This window comes from Crocodylus siamensis, chromosome 1, assembly GCF_052110815.1.
Source record: "Crocodylus siamensis isolate JL-2025a chromosome 1, ASM5211081v1, whole genome shotgun sequence".
Lineage (NCBI taxonomy): Eukaryota > Metazoa > Chordata > Crocodylia > Crocodylidae > Crocodylus > Crocodylus siamensis.
This window is the reverse complement of record NC_143395.1, coordinates 375,788,120-375,805,660: the sequence shown is the minus strand read 5'-3', so window position 1 is coordinate 375,805,660 and position 17,541 is coordinate 375,788,120. Positions and strand designations below refer to the sequence as shown.

The 17,541-nt window shown below is 40.5% G+C and overlaps 1 protein-coding gene across 2 annotated transcripts; it reads left to right on the top strand.

Moving 5' to 3' along the window:
• Positions 1-57: 57 nt before the first annotated feature.
• Positions 58-17,287, top strand: RFC3 (replication factor C subunit 3). Of its 2 annotated transcripts, none has more exons than XM_090027643.1 (9): positions 58-213; positions 1,147-1,284; positions 3,320-3,387; positions 9,280-9,377; positions 10,638-10,819; positions 11,172-11,254; positions 11,346-11,444; positions 13,297-13,366; positions 16,987-17,287. In XM_090027643.1, the coding sequence occupies exons 1-9, from the start codon at positions 127-129 to the stop codon at positions 17,176-17,178; spliced, it is 1,017 nt and encodes a 338-aa protein (XP_089883769.1). In that variant the 5' UTR covers positions 58-126; the 3' UTR covers positions 17,179-17,287. The 2 variants fall into 2 exon arrangements, with proteins under 2 accessions (XP_089883769.1, XP_089883759.1); XM_090027633.1 differs by having other exon boundaries at positions 11,118-11,254.
• The last annotated feature ends 254 nt before the right edge of the window (positions 17,288-17,541 follow it).

Below are 17,541 nucleotides of genomic sequence, written 5' to 3'. Positions count from 1 at the left end.
CCCGGTCGCGTTTGGCTGTCACAAGCTCGTCCCTGCGCGGCCGCCGTAGCTGGGGGGCGGGTCACTGGGCGCAGGCCCGGAAGTATTGCGCGGGTTGCGCGCGCCTTTTTTTTAACTGCCGGCGGCATGAGCCTCTGGGCGGACAAGTACCGGCCCACGGTGCTCGCGCGACTCGATTTCCACCGCGATCAGGCGGCGCAGCTCCGTAACCTGGTGAGGCCGGGCCGCGGGGGGGACCAGCCCAGCAGTGGGGCCCAGTGGGACTCGGGGGGAGGTCGTGGTTGAGGCCCCCGTTGGGGCCGGGGTTTCGGCAGCGGGGAAGCGCGCTATTCTCTCCGTTACAGCTGGTTGTTTCCCAACCCCCGCGGAGCCCCCCGGCTGGTGCCGGGCGGTGGGAGGTTGAGCTGCCCTCCTGTGACCCGCGGGGACCCCCGGCCCCTTCAGAAGGGAGGGGAGGCTGGTTCTCTCCCCAGAAAGGGCGGCTTACGGTAAGGCTCTAGCTCCCGAGGGCATCTTCCTGGTAAGCAGCGCTTGAAAGAGTAAGGCCCTAGTTTTTCTCTACTTGGATTATTTAGCTGTTCGTTTGTTTTTTCTGAGGCTTCAGAAGAGAGAGAGAAACGTTTGCTGACAATCGTGCTGACTAGTCATTATCCCTCTACAAAACGTGCAGGAGTAAGAAACGGCTGAAATGACTGTCTGAAATTATTTGAAGATTTCACTTTAAAAAAAAAAAAGACTCTTAACGGGTTTTTCAGCAACATGTTCCAAATAATGGAAATGCTCATCTATGAGGGATCCTGATTTTCTTTGATTTTAAAAAAACAAAACAAAAATACACAACCCAATTTTTGGATAAAAACATAACCTAAAATCCACGTCCCCCCCCCCAACCCATGGCATTTCATTCTACTTATGGGAAAATGTGGATTTGGGGGTTGCCTTTTTAAAATCTGAATATTGGGGGGTTTCTTTTATCAGCGAGAACTAAGATTCCTGCTCATCTGTCAAAGAAGCATCTAATTCCAGGCTGTGTTTTAGGTCGGAGCAGTACAGAACTAGACAGGAATGTGAGAGAAGTATCCGTGTATTTAATTTGCAAGCCCATGGGAAGCATGATTGTAACTAGTTTTGCTGTGTTATTTGCAGGTTCAGTGTGGTGACTTCCCTCATCTGTTGTTGTATGGACCGTCTGGAGCTGGGAAAAAAACTAGGATAATGTGTCTCTTAAGAGAACTGTATGGTGCAGGAGTGGAAAAGCTAAGGATTGAACATCAGACTATAACGGTAAGAAATCCTTCATGTACAGGTTGTTTAAAAATAAATAAATACTTGTATGCAAGCATAGCCTAACACAGCAAAAAAGGCAGCATAATTTAACAATATTTGTGATTCTTTATCGTGGTAGAAACTTCAAAGTTATTTATAAAGTTGATCAAATTAGCCACTTAAACGTTTCCTTCTTACCAAGTATTTCTAGCTCTTGTCCCCTTAACAACTTGCTTTTTGTGGCCGGTTGTCCTTGATATTTAAAAATGTCAAATACTCATGCTCAAGATTCAAATTGGTTTCATTGGTATTACTTTGGATTTACCATTGGGTAACCGGTATTAGAATCTGGACCAATGCTTGAGTTCATCTCAGTGTCTTAATTTTAAGCACTCTCTCAAAGTGTAAAATTCAGTTGCATTAGATAAACCACAAATACCACCCCCCCTTGCATACACTGAGTCATAATTTGTTACATAACAGATCTCCTATTGAAATTGGAATAACTTCGTCAGTCCATTCTCTGAGGTGCAAGGCAGTTGCTTCAGATTTATAATTCCAGATCCTGTATTACCAGGTAAAAATCCTTGCTTAGAAAAATGAATGTTTTGATCAACAAAATATTAAGAGGAAGCCTAAATAATAAAAAGGAACAATGGGATGAACTACCATTTAACTTGTTCAGTAGTGCCCCAGATGTCATATTTGGTACAAAAGACAGTCTTGTTTTGAGATGCTAAGCATTTTATCAAGAGCTTTTATTTCTTTTTTTTTTCTTTAGTGCTGTCATTTAAGGAAAATTATAGTACAGCAGAAATTGTGTTATCCGGCACTTTACCAACCAGAAAGCTCCACTAACTGGCATCTGTCAATACAAATCTTCCGGTTTCTCTTTTGCCATGTCCCTTGGAAGGAAGTCTCACTTCCGGCTTTGCCACCATGAGCAGAGTTCTTCTTTTTTACTTCTTCCTTGTTGACCATGGCCTGGGGTAAAGCAGCCTGCACAGGACCCCCTTCCCTGTCCCCCGGCACACTGATGCCAGGGAATGCACCAGACGGTGCATATTTTATTAACCACCATCCCCTGTTCTCAGAGGATGCTGGGTAACAGAGCTTTTACTGTAGTTGGTGCATCTAACATTTGTTGGCATTCAAATAAGCTAATTCAAACTTTTCAGGTGTTGGCATAGCTCAGTAGCATAACTCCAACTCTTTTTTTTTTTGACTCAAGGCATCTCTCCATAACTTCAGCACCCTGTTTCAAAAACGAATTTATTACAGTGCTTGTCTACTAGCCTCAGCCTCTCCTTACCTATCTCGGCACTTAACTCCTCTCGCTTCCTGTGGTACCTCAGGGTGCTCCCTCAGACACCCTGGGTGAGAATTAGTGGGTTGGCTTCTATTTTTTTGGTGACTCGGCGAGAAAAGGGGGAAAAAAAGCCAGATTGTGGTGACTTACAGGGAAAATTCTCAAACTTCTGGTAGGCCATTTGAATTGGAGGAGATGAGATGTATAGTTGCTATAAGTACAGTCACACGCTGTTGAATGGAAATGTATCCTGTTAAGGTGATAGAAACATGGACCATTGCTTAATTGTTGAAGTCCAGAATCAGAATTGACATAAATAGTGGTGTATACTACTCTATTTACAGATTTATAATTTCATGTTGAGACAAAGGAACATCTTCCCCTATCCTGTAACACCGCTGCCAAAAATAGCAATCTTAGAGAGGCAGGCTTCCAAGTGTCTGCAAACTAGAATGATCTTTTGAGAGACAGATGGCTTTGTCACGTCTAGAACCTCCAACATATCCAACAGTAGGATCAAACTTTTTAGAAAACACTTACAATTATCTGTTTAGAAGCTTGATTCCTCCCAGTGCTCTTGTTAATCTTTCTCCCCAGGTGAGAGAACAAGACTGATCTGAAATACAGGTCCTCTGTGCCATGATGCTGCTAGCAGGTGGCCAATAATAATTTCCTGGTTTCAGAATTTTAACTTTTTTTTCTTTTAAGTTGCCTTGCTATCTAACATTCTTCCTTTTTACACAGGCACCCTCTAAAAAGAAAATTGAAATTAGCACCATTGCAAGTAATTATCATCTCGAAGTTAATCCAAGGTAAATTCACAGGGGGGCAATAAAAAGTTTACACTGGGAGTGTTAAGGGTACGATACCCCTGACCATAGCTTATGAAATGGCTTAAGATTTGTTTTGTAAACATCCAGTCCACAAAATATACTTGTGCAAGTAGTTGCTTTGAAAAAATACCCAAGTAAACCTTATTCACAGTTAAGAGTTTGCATGTATTGGTTCTGAAGGCAGAGACCAAAATGTAACAAAGAAACCTGAATGCATGTACATAAATACAGCTTCCTGTTTAAGTAACAGATTTCAACATGCAAATATATGAGGGTTGGGCCACACATAGAGTTGCATTTGAAAATTTAGGGACTAGATTAAAGCCATTATGAAAACTTTGCCCTTAAATTATTGGGGAAGGGCTCTTTTCTTTTTATCCATTTTTTTCCTGTTTTTTCTTGTAAAAATGGATGTTAAACAAGCATAGTGTACTGTATGCTGTAACAAAATACATGCTTATTGTTTTTCTGGGCCAAAATATTAAGAATCCTGTCAATCAAAGGTTAGATGTTGGCTTAAATGCCAGCTGCTATAGTAGAGTTCATAGTTAGTGTGTTTTACTATATGTCTTTGAAAGTGGTGAAATTGCTTGTGATGATGAAAAATAGAAGTATTTACCTGAAACCATTTTAACATTGTTTAAATCATACCAGGGTATATGCTGTCATCCTACAAGGGCAGGTTTTGGTTATGTTTGCTTCTGCTGTCTAAGTTAGAGTTATGGACAATAGTGCATGTCCTGAAGTAAATGGTTTAACTTTTTCACAATTGACTTTTAATATTTTACCATGTTGCTTTATTCTTGGGAGTAGTTTCTGTTTTCATGTGTGTCAACTTGTCTTTTTTTTTAATACGTACTTACCATAATTATTAGAAAAAGGGAGAACTGATTGTATTCAGATATTTCAAAACAACTTTCCATTGGTCTTTCAATGTTGACATTCTAGCTTCACAATGACAAACTACAAAATCCCTGTGTAATCTTCTGATCAAATCATTCTAAAATGGTATAAGGAAATCAGATTTTTTTAATATCCATTCATAAATATTTGTATTCAACTCCAAACGTAAGTATTTTTAAAAGATGAAATACTTACAGAGCTGCTGTAAATGTTTTTAGTTTTAGTATTAAAGTTCCTTGCTCTAGTGTTCTGTTTTAAAAGAGCTAGAACCAACAGTGAATCAGTAAGTCTTGAAGTACACATTACTGTCTCTCTCTAATATGCAGGCATCTGCAGAACTATGTTCTGCTAATGTCCATGACATATGTGGGTATGCTCTGTGAAGTTCTGATTTATTTTGGATATTAGTTCCATGTTTAGTGAAGTACATTTAGGGTAACACAGTGTGATTTTAAAAAGGTTAAGGAAAGGAAAGTTTAAGGAAAGGAAACTAACTTCTGGAGAGAGATGGAAATGGACAGGTGTTAAATCTGTTTTGGCTAACTTTTTTCTCCAAGCCACTGCACAGATTTCATCTGTAACTTCCAGGGCTTTGCCTGCTGGCTGCATAACTTGCCATAGGCAGATGATGTTAAATGAATCATTCTGTGGGAGAAAGATGACAAAGTTTACACTTGGTTGATAACCTTGCACTGCCTAACCATCTTATTGAAGTGTTTGAAACATTCAGATGACGTCAAGCTTTGTCTACTCCTTCACCCATGAAATTATTAATCAGGCTCTCTAATATAGCCACTTCTACAGTATAAGAAGTAAGCATAGCTTAATAACTAAACTTCCTGGAAACAGATTGTAAATGTTTTTTCTGTTCCTGACCTAAATATGAGACTGAAATATATTGGGGTGGGGGGGTATATTATTAGCTTGCTAGAACAAAAGATACTTTTTTTTTCCTCACTTAAAATGCTATGCTGAACAGTAGTTTAAAGCATGGAAGAACCTTGAGAAAACAAATTCCTTGAGCTTTTTTGTCACTGATGTATCTGTTATGGCATGTATCATGGATTGTTTCGAAGAGTGGTACTTCTGTCACCCTAATACTGCGCTTAAAGGCCAAGACATACAAAGGAAGATATAGTATGGGATTATATTTGATTTGTAATAGAGGTGCACCAATATTTCGGTCCATATTGGATCGGCACCAATAACAGGAAAATAGACAATTGTCTTTTTTTGGTCAGTATACCTGACAGTCACCAATTAAATGCTGCGTGTGTGCACACAGCCAGGTATACAGCCTGGCACAGCTTGGAGAGCAGTGTCAGGCCAGTAAGTCTTGGGAGGGCAAGGGCAAGGCCCCTGTGGTGAAGGAGGGTGTGGGGTGCAGTACAGAGCACATACCCTTACCTCATGCTCCCTCGCCTAGACATATGTGTAATGGTGGGGAGCCGCCTCCTGGACAAGCTGCCCGAGGCTCCTCTCTGCCCCAGCTGGGTGGTTCATGCCCCAGTCTCACCCCCTCCTTCACAATGGAGGGCCTCTCTGCCCCTCCCCAGCCTCCCCTCCTGCCCCCAATTTACCAGCTGGACACTGCTCTCCAACTTGCAGGGGTGTGTATCAACTATCAGATTTGGTATCAGCTAATATGGCCTATTAATAATTGGCCATTGGCGTAGGTAAAAACAATCTTTATTGGTGCACCCCTAATTTGTAAATTGCATATTAAGTGATGAAAATCTTGAAATGCTTACTTTGGATGCCTCTAGCTCCAAAGAAGGAGCTAGTTTAAAAACCAGATGAAATTGCATCAATAACTTTTTAATGATTGTAGCAATGATGGTGTATAATTTTGTGTTTCTTGAATTGACAAAAATGGAAAAGCAGGAAGCCACTGCATTCATTAAGTGGTCTACAGTATTAGACCAGCTGTTTAATGGAATTCCAATGGAGTCCTCAAAGCTATTTGCAATGTAAGGTTGTGTTATTTTGTAGGTATGCTAAATGTTGTGAGTGGGGTGTTTGCTGGTTTTACTCCTGCAGCCAAAACGAGCATCCTTGATGCTAGTACAATCCTTGGTAACAAATTCTCTGTAACCTATGCATCCAGCCCCTTCCATTTTCTGTATTTAACCTAAAGCTTTCTTTGTAAGTACTTTTTTTCTAGAGAGATCAGTCCTAGATCTACGTGTGTTTTGTCTCAGCTGTCTAAACTGGAAAACCAGATCCTTTTAGATCGAAGCCCCTGTTCATTGTGGAATGCATACCTGGGAACACAGTCCTGTTGCATTGGCTTGCATTAAATCAAAACAAGCTTTAGAAAATTTATTTATTTAGAAAATAAATATGGCCATGTCTTGTTTTATTTCTTGCGTTGAAGAGAAATGAGTCATATAAAAAGTAGCACCTCCTCTAGCAACCAGTAGATGGATATAGGTGATAATTATATAGTGAGTTATTATCCTAGAACATTAGGGTTGGAAGGAACCTCAGGAGGCCATCTAGTCAACCCCCTGCTCAAAGCAGTACCAGCCCCAACTAGATCATCCCAGCCAAAGCTTTTCTAGCTGGGTCTTGAAAACCTCCAAGGATGGAGATTCCACCACCTCTCTGGGTAACCTGTTCTAGAGTTTTACTAGTGAAAGAATTCTTCCCAATATCTACCTTAAACTTCACTTCCTACAACTTGAGACTGTTGCTTCTTGTTCGGTGATCTGCCACCACTGAGAACAGTTTAGCTCCATCCTCTTTTGTACCCCCTTTCAGGTAGTTGAAGGCTGATATTAAATCCCACCTCAGTCTTCTCTTCTCTAGACTAAATGAGCCCAGTTCCCTCAGCCTGTCCCCATAAGTCATGTGCTCCAGCCACCTCACCATTTTGTTGCCCTCTGCTGGACTCTCTGCAATTGGTCCACATCCTTTCTGTAGTGGGGCGCCCAAAACTGTGTCAGTATTCCAGATATGGCCTCACCAGTGCTGAATAGAGGGTAGTAATCACGTGCCTTGACCTACTGGCAACACGCCTAGCAATGCAGCCCAGTATGCTGTTAGCCTTCTTGGCAACAAAGGAACACTGCTGGCTCTTTCAGTTTATTGTCCACTGTGACCCACAGGTCACTTCTGCAGAGCTGCTCTCCAGCCAATTGGTGCCCAGATTGTACTGGTGCATGGGATTGTGCAGGACTTTGCACTTGTTCTTGTTGAACCTCATGAGATTTCTTTTGGCCAAATCCTCCAGTTTGTCTAGGTCACCCTGAATCCTTGTCCAGCCCTCCAGCATATCTACTGCTCCTCCCAGCTTGGTATCATGTGCAGACTTGCTGATGGTGCACTCTATGCCATCTTCCAGGTCACTGAAGACATTGAACAGAACCGGCCTCAGGATTGACTCCTGGGGTACTCCATGTGATACTGGTTGCCAACTAGACATTGAGCCATTGATTACCACTCTGAGCCTGATGCTCCAGCGAGGTTTCTGTTCACTTTACAGTCCATTCATGCAGCCCATACTTCTTTAGCTTGCCTGCTAGAACATTGTGGGAGACTGTATCAAATGCCTGCTCAAAACAAGGTACACCATATCCACTGGTCTCCCTGCATCTTAATTTCAGATTTGAAAGAAAACGGGCATTTCTGAGACTGGGGGGGGGGGATGGACACAAGGGTAACATTTTTACTTTAAGCTGCAGGTTTAATGTCAGGTCTTTATCAAGAAGATCTTTATTTATAACTATAGTTGTTTTCAGAATGATGAGGATGTATACATATCAAAAGATCTTTTGTTCTTGTTTTGTTTTACTGGCTGGCTAGATGACTTTTGGCCAAGAACAAAATGACTGTTTAGAAAGTGGAGGAGCAACAAAAAATGGAGATGGAGACTCCTCCTCTTCCTCACTGCAACAAAAAATGGAGTCAATTCTGATTTTAATTTCTAAGACAAGGCACTAGGGCAACTTTAAGTGCCCAAGTTCCTTTAGTACACTCCTACTTGCCATTGTTTCAGGGACTTGAGCAAGGTCATTTCATCTGCTTCTGAAACATACCTTTATCTTAGTCTTACTCATGTGTTTAAGGCTAAGTGTGAGGGCAGGAGTAGGAGGAGAACTTCTGTCTGGTAGCCTACGTCAGTGTTTCCCAACCTTTTCCAGCCCAAGGCACACTTACATTAATAAAAATTTTCTGTGGCACACCTATTAAGGCATTCCCTATCCTCATACCAATTGTAGCTCATTGCCATGGCAAAATTCCACGTTCCTGTTCATTTCTGATGGCACACTGGCCTAGGTGTTAAGGAGAAAGTGGGAGGCTGAGGTCCTAGCCAGTGCCCTAATGGGCTAATCATCAGGCTGTGAACCAGGCTAAGCAGGACTGAGGGTGTTCTCCATTCTTTCTGTTGAAGCTGAGCTACTGGGGGAAAGGAATGCAGGAGTTACAGGGCCAAAGGTAGAGCAAGTAAGTAAGATGAAGCCCACTCTAGCTCAGTGAAGGGCACAGTGCCCTAAGGAAGGGAGACCTGCTATTTTTCCATTTTATTCAATAACTACTTAATGCAAAGTGAATATGCAGCACTAGGAAAGCAGTATCACTCTTATGAGGTAAGATGCTTTTTTGTTCTTTTCTTGGCCACTTGGCTGTATAAAAAAACCTCCACTAAGCAGAGTAGGATCTGGGCCTGCGTGTCAAATATAACTCATTACAGTTAATATGTGATCTTTCATGCAAAGCAACAAACACATAATGCTGGTGTGCATAATATGTAAATTTCAAAGGTTAGGAAGGTAATTAGTCAGTACTTACTGGACTTCAAATGCTCATGTTTAAGGTAAATGAATTTTCATGTCAGTGTCTTGCATTCTTTATGCAGATAGCTACATTTTGGATTTTGCTTAGAATAATGCACTGAAGATAAGGTCTAGTCTTTTAAAACAAATGTAACAACAAAATATATTTTTATGTGAACTTTTTGTGCAGTGATGCAGGAAACAGTGACCGTGTGGTAATTCAAGAACTGTTGAAGACGGTAGCGCAATCCCAGCAACTTGAGACAAGTACTCAAAGAGATTTTAAAGGTTAGTAAAATGAGATAAAAGCAGGCCAGAACTTTAGAGGAGAAAAATCTAAGGGTGTGAGCATGCATAACACTTGAAATGTTTTAAATGAGGTTTCAACATGAGATGGACAGATGTACAAGCCTATTGAACTGTCTTAAATGTGCCTGGAACAATTCAAAAGCGTATCTAGAAAATCAAGTACTATTTTGAACTGACTCACTGTGAACTACTTTATTGTGTTGTGGATGTTCAGCTTTGTGACATGGATCTGGTCAGTCCTCCAGGCAACCTACACTATCCCTTCCCTCCTTCCCCCCCACCAACACACATGTGCACTCCTCCATGGGAAGGAAAAGGACACTTCCATATTAGCCCCGATATGTTTTTTGTAATGGCGTACATGAGAAATATGTATGAAATGTTTAGTGTAGAAAGTTCAGAGGCATTGTACAGAAAGGTTTCCGAGGGAGCTAACTAGCTAGGGTCCTCAAAGATATCAGTGGGGTTTTTTTTCTCTTTAGTGTTCCAGATGCAGAATGTTATAGCTGCTTTTATTGCCAAGACTAAAGGAAGGATAGAGAAATATGTGGAGGAGAAAGGTGGGAGAATAGAGTAGAAATAAAGTAATGGTGGCCTTGTCTCCATCACTTTCTTCACAGTTCTTGGGCAAACACTGGGTTTTTAATAAGGTATGCTCAGTAACTACTCTGAACCATATAGAAAGAATATATATACGGGGAAGAACTGACAACCTTCACAACAAGAAGCTTTCTACGTTTTCCACCCATTCCATTGAGATACTAGTTTTCATGTAAAACTGATCAGTAGCCCCCACCTGCCTCTCAATATTTTCTTCCATCATAGGGTCTCAAAAAATTCATCCCAACCATTTGCTTAAAATTATTGATGAAACATTGATATCTACTGATTAATTCACAATAGATTGCTGGTTTTAAGCACCTAATTTGAATTCTTATTCATATCTCAGGAGCAGCTACAGTTATGCCCTGAAGAGCTTAATATCTTAATAGATGAGAGGGACACAGGGAAACGGGAGCAGAAAGGGAAATTATTTGCCCAAGGTGTCATAGCAGGTCAGTGACCAAGTAGAAATTGGAACCCTGGTCCTATGAATCCTAGTCCATTTTCTCCAGCCATGGACCCCATTCACTCACTTTTGAGGTTAAAGAAGAATAGAAAGATAAAGTGCATTATTATTTCCTATAGAACTCTTCTAATAAAGGATACTTAAGGTTTTGTTTTTATTTTTCTCTTCAGTGGTACTGTTGACAGAAGTTGACAAACTTACTAAAGATGCTCAACATGCACTGCGAAGAACCATGGAGAAGTATATGGCCACCTGCAGACTGATCCTGTGTTGCAATTCCATGTCAAAAATTATTGCACCTATACAAAGTAGATGTCTAGCAGTACGAGTTCCTGCTCCTAGCATTGAAGATGTAAGTTTAGGTGGAGGCAAAAATGAACCTCCATTCCAAATATTAATCCACCATGTTTTTACTGTATACTTACAGCCAGTGCTATGGCGATACACTAAGTGATCCAAATCCTGTCTATGGTCCATGATTTTCCCCTCTTACCAGTATTATGGTATCTATTCAATGAGCAAACTTGAGTTATGTCTTTATGGTTAGGTAGCAGCGAGTCCAGAAATGTGTGAGCCTGAAAATAGTCATAAGGCTACAAAATGTATTCTGTGGGTCATATGTATCTTTGTTACCTGTTTTTTTCATGTAGATTTGTCATGTGTTATCCAGCGTATGTAAAAAAGAAGGTCTGACTCTTCCTCAGGATCTAGCTCGTCAGCTGGCTGAGAAATCTGGCAGGAATCTTCGAAAGGCGCTGCTTATGTGTGAGGCCTGCAGAGTGCAACAGTAAGTTGCTTTGAGAAATCATATGGACTAGATTTTGCAATACACATTCTTTCTAGGCCCATTGCCAAAATCGTTTTATTTTGTTGTGCAGGTATCCTTTCACATCTGATCAAGACATCCCTGAGACAGACTGGGAAGTATATCTGAGGGAGACTGCAAATGCTATTGTCAGTCAGCAGACTCCCCAGAGGTAGGTGGAAATACTTGGCTGAAGTATTAAGGTATATTGTGTTATTGGAGCCTAAGAAGCATTATGCTTTAAATGTTTTGTGGCATTTTATTAGTTCAGGATGTTTTATATATTTTATATCCAAAGAAAATGGGTTAAAGTCTATAGGGGATGGCCAGTATTCAATCTTAAGATTGTAAGTGAGCCTCTCAAGTGAATAAGCAGGCCAAGTTTTGTTACACAGCCAGTGTCATGGCTTTACTTTGAATGTATATATTTGCTGTATGTGCTGCCCAGTGAACCTACAATCTTTTATAGTACTTGTCTATATCTGGAAGTGAGTTCTGGTCTTCATCTGTCTGTTGATTTCTTCTAATCTGCTACATACTCCTATGCAGATATCTAAAGTATACAGCTGCATTGTAGTTATAGTGTTTGTTACCTTGCTTGAACACAGTACAACTTGTTCTGTTCTACCTGACGCTGCCATTCCAGCATTTGGACTTTCCAGTAGGCTACATCACTGTACAAGGGATTGGCATTACATTAGAAATAAATACAGCATTTTAAAGTCATGAAGGGAAGAAATCTTCTCTACAATTCATTTTTTAAATTCATATGTATAGCCTTCTCCTTGCATTTCTTTAGCTTGCATAAGTTACTGTACTTGCCTGTATAGTTGTTTAAATAATTACCTCTGTAAGCTGTTGGAACCCAGATCACTTGATACCTCCTTCCCAAGCTGCCATAAAATCTTCTGGGAAGAACTTTTTCCATCATTTATCCAGGAATGTGAGAGGAAAAAACACTTGCTTACACAACAGCTAAAATGTGTCAGGTGATAAAACAAGCTAGAAATCATAGGAAGTTAGAGTTGGACGGGATCTCAGGAGGTCATGTAGTCCAACCCCCTGCTCAAAGCAGGACTATCCCCAACTCAATCATCCCAGCCAAAGCTTTGTCTAGCTGGGTCTTAAGAACCTTGAAGGATAGAGATTGCACCCCCTCTCTGGGTAACCTGTTCCAGTGTTTCGCTACCCTTCTAGTGAGAGAATTCTTCCTAATATCTAACCTAAACCTCCCTTGCTGCAACTTGAGACCTTGTTCCTTGTCTTCTCATCTGTTGCCACTGAGAACAATCTCTAGCTCCATTCTCTGCACCCCCCTAGATCTGTGTGCAGGGAAGGCGCAGGCTGTAGGCTTGGGCTTCTGCCCTGCTTTCCTCCCCTGGGGCCTCTGGAGCCCAGTGAACATGACCCAGTGTGGCAGGGAACAGCAGGGATCTCCTTGCCACTGTGAGCTCCCTGCTGCCCTGGCAAAGCAGCACACCCAGGGGGTGCAGCTTTAAGGGGTGCAACCCTCCACACTGCTGCTGTCACTGCAGCCTTGCCAGGAGCCACTCTTAAATTTAAATTTAAAATGCCACAGCATTATGTGTATTAAGCCCCCATGTGTTTAAAAATGGCTGTGGGTCACATTCTTTGAGCTTTACTTATAGCCAGGGTTCCTGGTTTTCTGTTTTATATCCAAAAACATATATGTGAGATGCTGCTGCGATTCTAGAGCATTCTAATTGGAATGTATCAGATCACGTGTATAGGCACCCATAGCGCTGTAATACTTCCTAGATTCAACTGAAGTTGTGACAGCTAGTGAACCAAAATTGAATAAAAAGTATTGAGTGAAGTCATGCATATTTTAAATTAGCTTTACATGGTATGAATATTGCAGGCTGCATATTAAAGAAGTTAAAGCTACAAAAAAGTTTATGCTTAGAATTCTGTGGTATGCTGTGTTATAAAAAAAAAATACATCTACAAAACTGGTTTTATATATATAACTGTAATATATTTTAATGATTTAATTCCAACAGGCTACTTGAAGTTCGTGGACGGCTTTATGAGCTCTTAACCCACTGCATTCCTCCTGAGATTATAATGAAGGTAATTTTAACTCCAGCACATACTATATTCATAGCATCCCAAGCTAAGAGAATCTGAATCCAGGACAACCATTAATTTGTTTTATTTTTTTATGATTTGCTGCTTCACAGTACAAGAACAAGGTCATAAAATGAAACTAGAAGGTAGTAAATGTAAAATCGAGAAAAGGAAGCTTTTTCACACAGTTATGGAACATCGTTGCCACTAGGTGTTATGGAAACTGACAGTTTAGCCAGATTCAAAAGGGATTGGACAGATTCTTGGAGGAAAGGTGCATCAGGAGCTATTGAGCATGGGAGTTAGGGATACATCCTCTAAATCAGAACTTCCTAGACCTTAAATGCTGGAGGCTGCAAGTGAGAGAGGAACAGTAGAACAAACCCTGGTTTTACTCTGTTCACTCTCCTTTTCAGCATCCAGTCTGCTGCTTTTTGATGCAAGATATTGGGCAAAATAGATCTATGGTTTGACCCAGTAACTGGCAGGTCTTAGGTTCTTATGTTCCATCTTCTGATTCTGAAGACGAGGAGCAGGATGTTGATCCTGCGCATGCCCTGTGTACCCTCCCGCCTCAATCCACAACGTGCCACTGTGTGAGAGGATACTGTCAGGTTAGATCAGTGGTACTTAAGTTTTTTGGATTTGAGGCAGCCCTCAGTACCTTTTTTTGAATTGAGTGGGGCCCATTTTCAATAATTTTTTCAATAATTTATTTATTTATTTTATATATGCAGAGGGTCTGGGCAAAAGGAATAGGTGATTGTCCAGGCAGGGATGAGCCTGAGCCTGTTCTTACATGCTTATCTCCTCACACCTCACTTTTCTTATCTCTGCATATCTTAAGGCATCCTTCAAAGGATCTGGCAGCACACCAGGGTGCACCAGCACCCTGGTTAAGTGTCACTTGGCTAGATGGACTTATGGCTTGACCCAGTAAATAGCACTTCTTATTGTTCTTATTGGCATTTGATAACTTCAGGCTCTATATATAATCTCTTCAGGTAAGAAGCAAATGGATACAAGATGCTATCGGTTTAGTAATTCCTTCTATTACAGCTTAGAACTGGGTATTTAATATGCAAGAAAATGTCCAGGTCTGCATTTTCAAACTACAGTAAAGGTCAAAGACTGTTCTGGCAGATGTTCTTGCATGTATTTAATGCTTGAGTAGTCATTGGGATTAATGTTGGGTCAAGTGCATGATCACAAGTGTTTGCAGAATCAAGGCCTTAGGGCAAGAAACTTGCCTTCTGTAGCTATTTGGGACATATCACAGTTGCGCTCATCACATGATACATATTACAGTGCAGCGCAGATACACAACATATTGATTCCAGGTTTTAGTCTGCAGTAAGTTTGCTCTGTAGCAAGGAACACTCATGCAACCAGCTTTCCTAGGTTGGCTTGCCAGAGTTATCTCTCTTGCACTGCCTAGCCACTAGGTAGTATGTGTGCTTGTTTGCACTGAGCATATGTACCTCGGGGTGAATTTGTCAGTGGTAGTGGACATGGACACTTGTGCTGGATTAACTTCCTCTGCAGTAGATTAGTTTCTGACTTCCTAAAATATAGGCTTTTTTTTTTACTGCAGATTAGACATGTGATGGTGTAAGACCACAGTAAACTGAAGTATGCCAGTTTAAGAAAGTACAGTTGTACTGCTTTAGGACAGGGTAACTTACTGCAATTTTAAACGCACATGCAGATGCTGAACACAGGCATAAATTGTGCCCAGGCAGCCCAGCCAGCTGGGAGTCAGACTCCTGCCTGCTACTTAGCCACAGGGCTCTGCACTTTTTTTTTTTTAGCACCCTCTTGCTCCAGCCAGCCCCTCTGTCGCCCGGTGCCACCACCCAGAGGCCAGGGCTGACCTTCTCCTCCATGCCAGCTCAAATTGCTGCTGTCCTAGGCACACATCTAGATACACCCAGGAGTAGTCTATTCCAGCTCAAAATGCACCAGTTTATTGCTTCGTATTAATTGTATATGTAGATGCACCCTCCCAGAACCAACTATACTAAAAAACTATTTAATTCAAAGTAAATGTTGTTTCTCATGTCTTCCTTGGGAGTAAACAGAGTAAACGTGTCAGGTGTTTTTAAATTGATAAATAAATGATAATATGGCCCCACATTTATAGGAACTCAGAGTAGATTATCTGTATGAAATCTACTGTCTTTGCTACTCCGTCTATTTCCACTTGTCTAATTTAACAGTAATACTAGTTTTATCTACAGCTTTTTTCTAGAACAATATAGTAGAATTAACTATAAGATTACATCTTGTATAATAATAACATTACCGAATTTGTGGTTATTGGTAAAAGCATACAGTGAAATTATACATTCTACTGGTTTAAACAAAAGTTAAATTAAACATAATATATGATGGTACTGAAAACAAAATGAAGCAATATAAACTAGTTAAAATTACAGTGCTTTTAATTCTTCACAAGTGTTTGTAGTTGCATACATAACATGCCTGTATGCAGTCAAGCCAGTTTGCCTTGTTAGACTTATCTTTCTTTGAGTCTTGGTAATTTGGCAAGTGGATTTAAAACTGGAGTGGGGCGAAGTGATCAGAATGGTGAGTATCTGCCATGTCTTGTCTTGTGTTCAGGCAAGCAAAATGCATATGAATACAACACAAAGTCAATGCCTCTTCTGGTGCATCTGATAATTGGGAAGGCAAACCCTTGTTATCTGAATTACTGGTTGCTGATGTACTATTGATTGTGGAGTGCAGTTTGGGATGCTCAATAATTCATAGCGCTACTGACATAGTACGTTAAAGGTGGCAATAACCAGCTGACATCAAAGATTAAGGAAGAATGCTTACAGGTCAGCAGTGACATCATCATGTGACTCTACAGTCAAAAGCTATGCCAACTTGGTGGCAGCTGGACAAGATTATGTATCTAGCTTTTGTTGAGCAGTAGATTCTACCTCTTCTCCATGCAGCTAGAATTCAACCACAAAATCTTTCTCCCCCTTCATTCTGCCACCTCAAACTGTGTGTCATATATGGAGGTGTGAGACATGTGAAAACATCTGGTAATATGTTTAGAGCAAAAATGACAAAGGACTGGAAAGAGACTGTAATACTTAAGTATTAGGATTTTTATAAACAGTTTTGTTACCATGTTCAATTATTCATCCCTGATGAGTCCAGTTGAGATAGAAGATAACTGATGAAAGTACAAATTTGCTTTTTGTCATGAAGATTCCTCAAGCCATGTATATGCTTGCAGTTCCGAATGACATCAGTAGGAATTTTACAGAGTCAGCATTTAAAGTGAACATTTTTCCTTTAGTAAGACAGTTGTTTGGTTGCATGGTTCTCTCATTTGCAAGTACAGCAGGTAACTGTCTGATCTGACTCAGTGAGGAATTTATACTGAGAGGAAAGCTTCAGAAAAAAGAAGGTTCCACAAATCTGTGGAATTCAGAATCGGTTGCATTTGATACATGATGTGATAGTAAAACAGAAGCTCAAGTGCTGTATCCCTGAGCAAGTTCAACACCAGGATCATGCTCTTTCTTTGCTTATTTTTAGAAAAGTAATATTTTTCTGCTTTCAGAATGTTTTAGCTTTTCAAATAATCTTTTTTTTTCTTTTAGGGCCTTTTGACAGAACTTCTAAATAACTGTGATGGACAACTAAAAGGAGAGGTTGCACAAATGGCTGCTTTCTATGAGCATCGACTACAATTGGGCAGCAAAGCTATTTACCATCTGGAAGCATTTGTGGCAAAATTTATGGCACTTTATAAGAAGTTTATGGAGGATGGACTAGAAGACATGATTTTTTAAGACATGACTGAAATTTCATATAGGATCGTGGTATTGACAGCTGTATTTTTAACAGTCTGTTTGTTTGTAGCTTGTGTTGTATAAGGCAAATAAATATGTTTGACTCTTATTACCAAATGTATTGCAGTAAATAAGAGCAAAATCTGAGTAATTTTGACACTGTCAGTTACGGTAACACAGTGAGAGTTTTCTTTTTCTGAAAGATGTCATCTGCTTTCCGGTATCTGAAAATATCATAGTTTTTGGATCAGAAGTATTTGTTTTAGTTGCTGTATAGATTTCATAGCTTTCATAGACGTTAGGGCTGAAAGAGGCCTCAGAAGATTGAGTCTAACCCCCTACCCGAAGAGCAGGAAGTCAGCT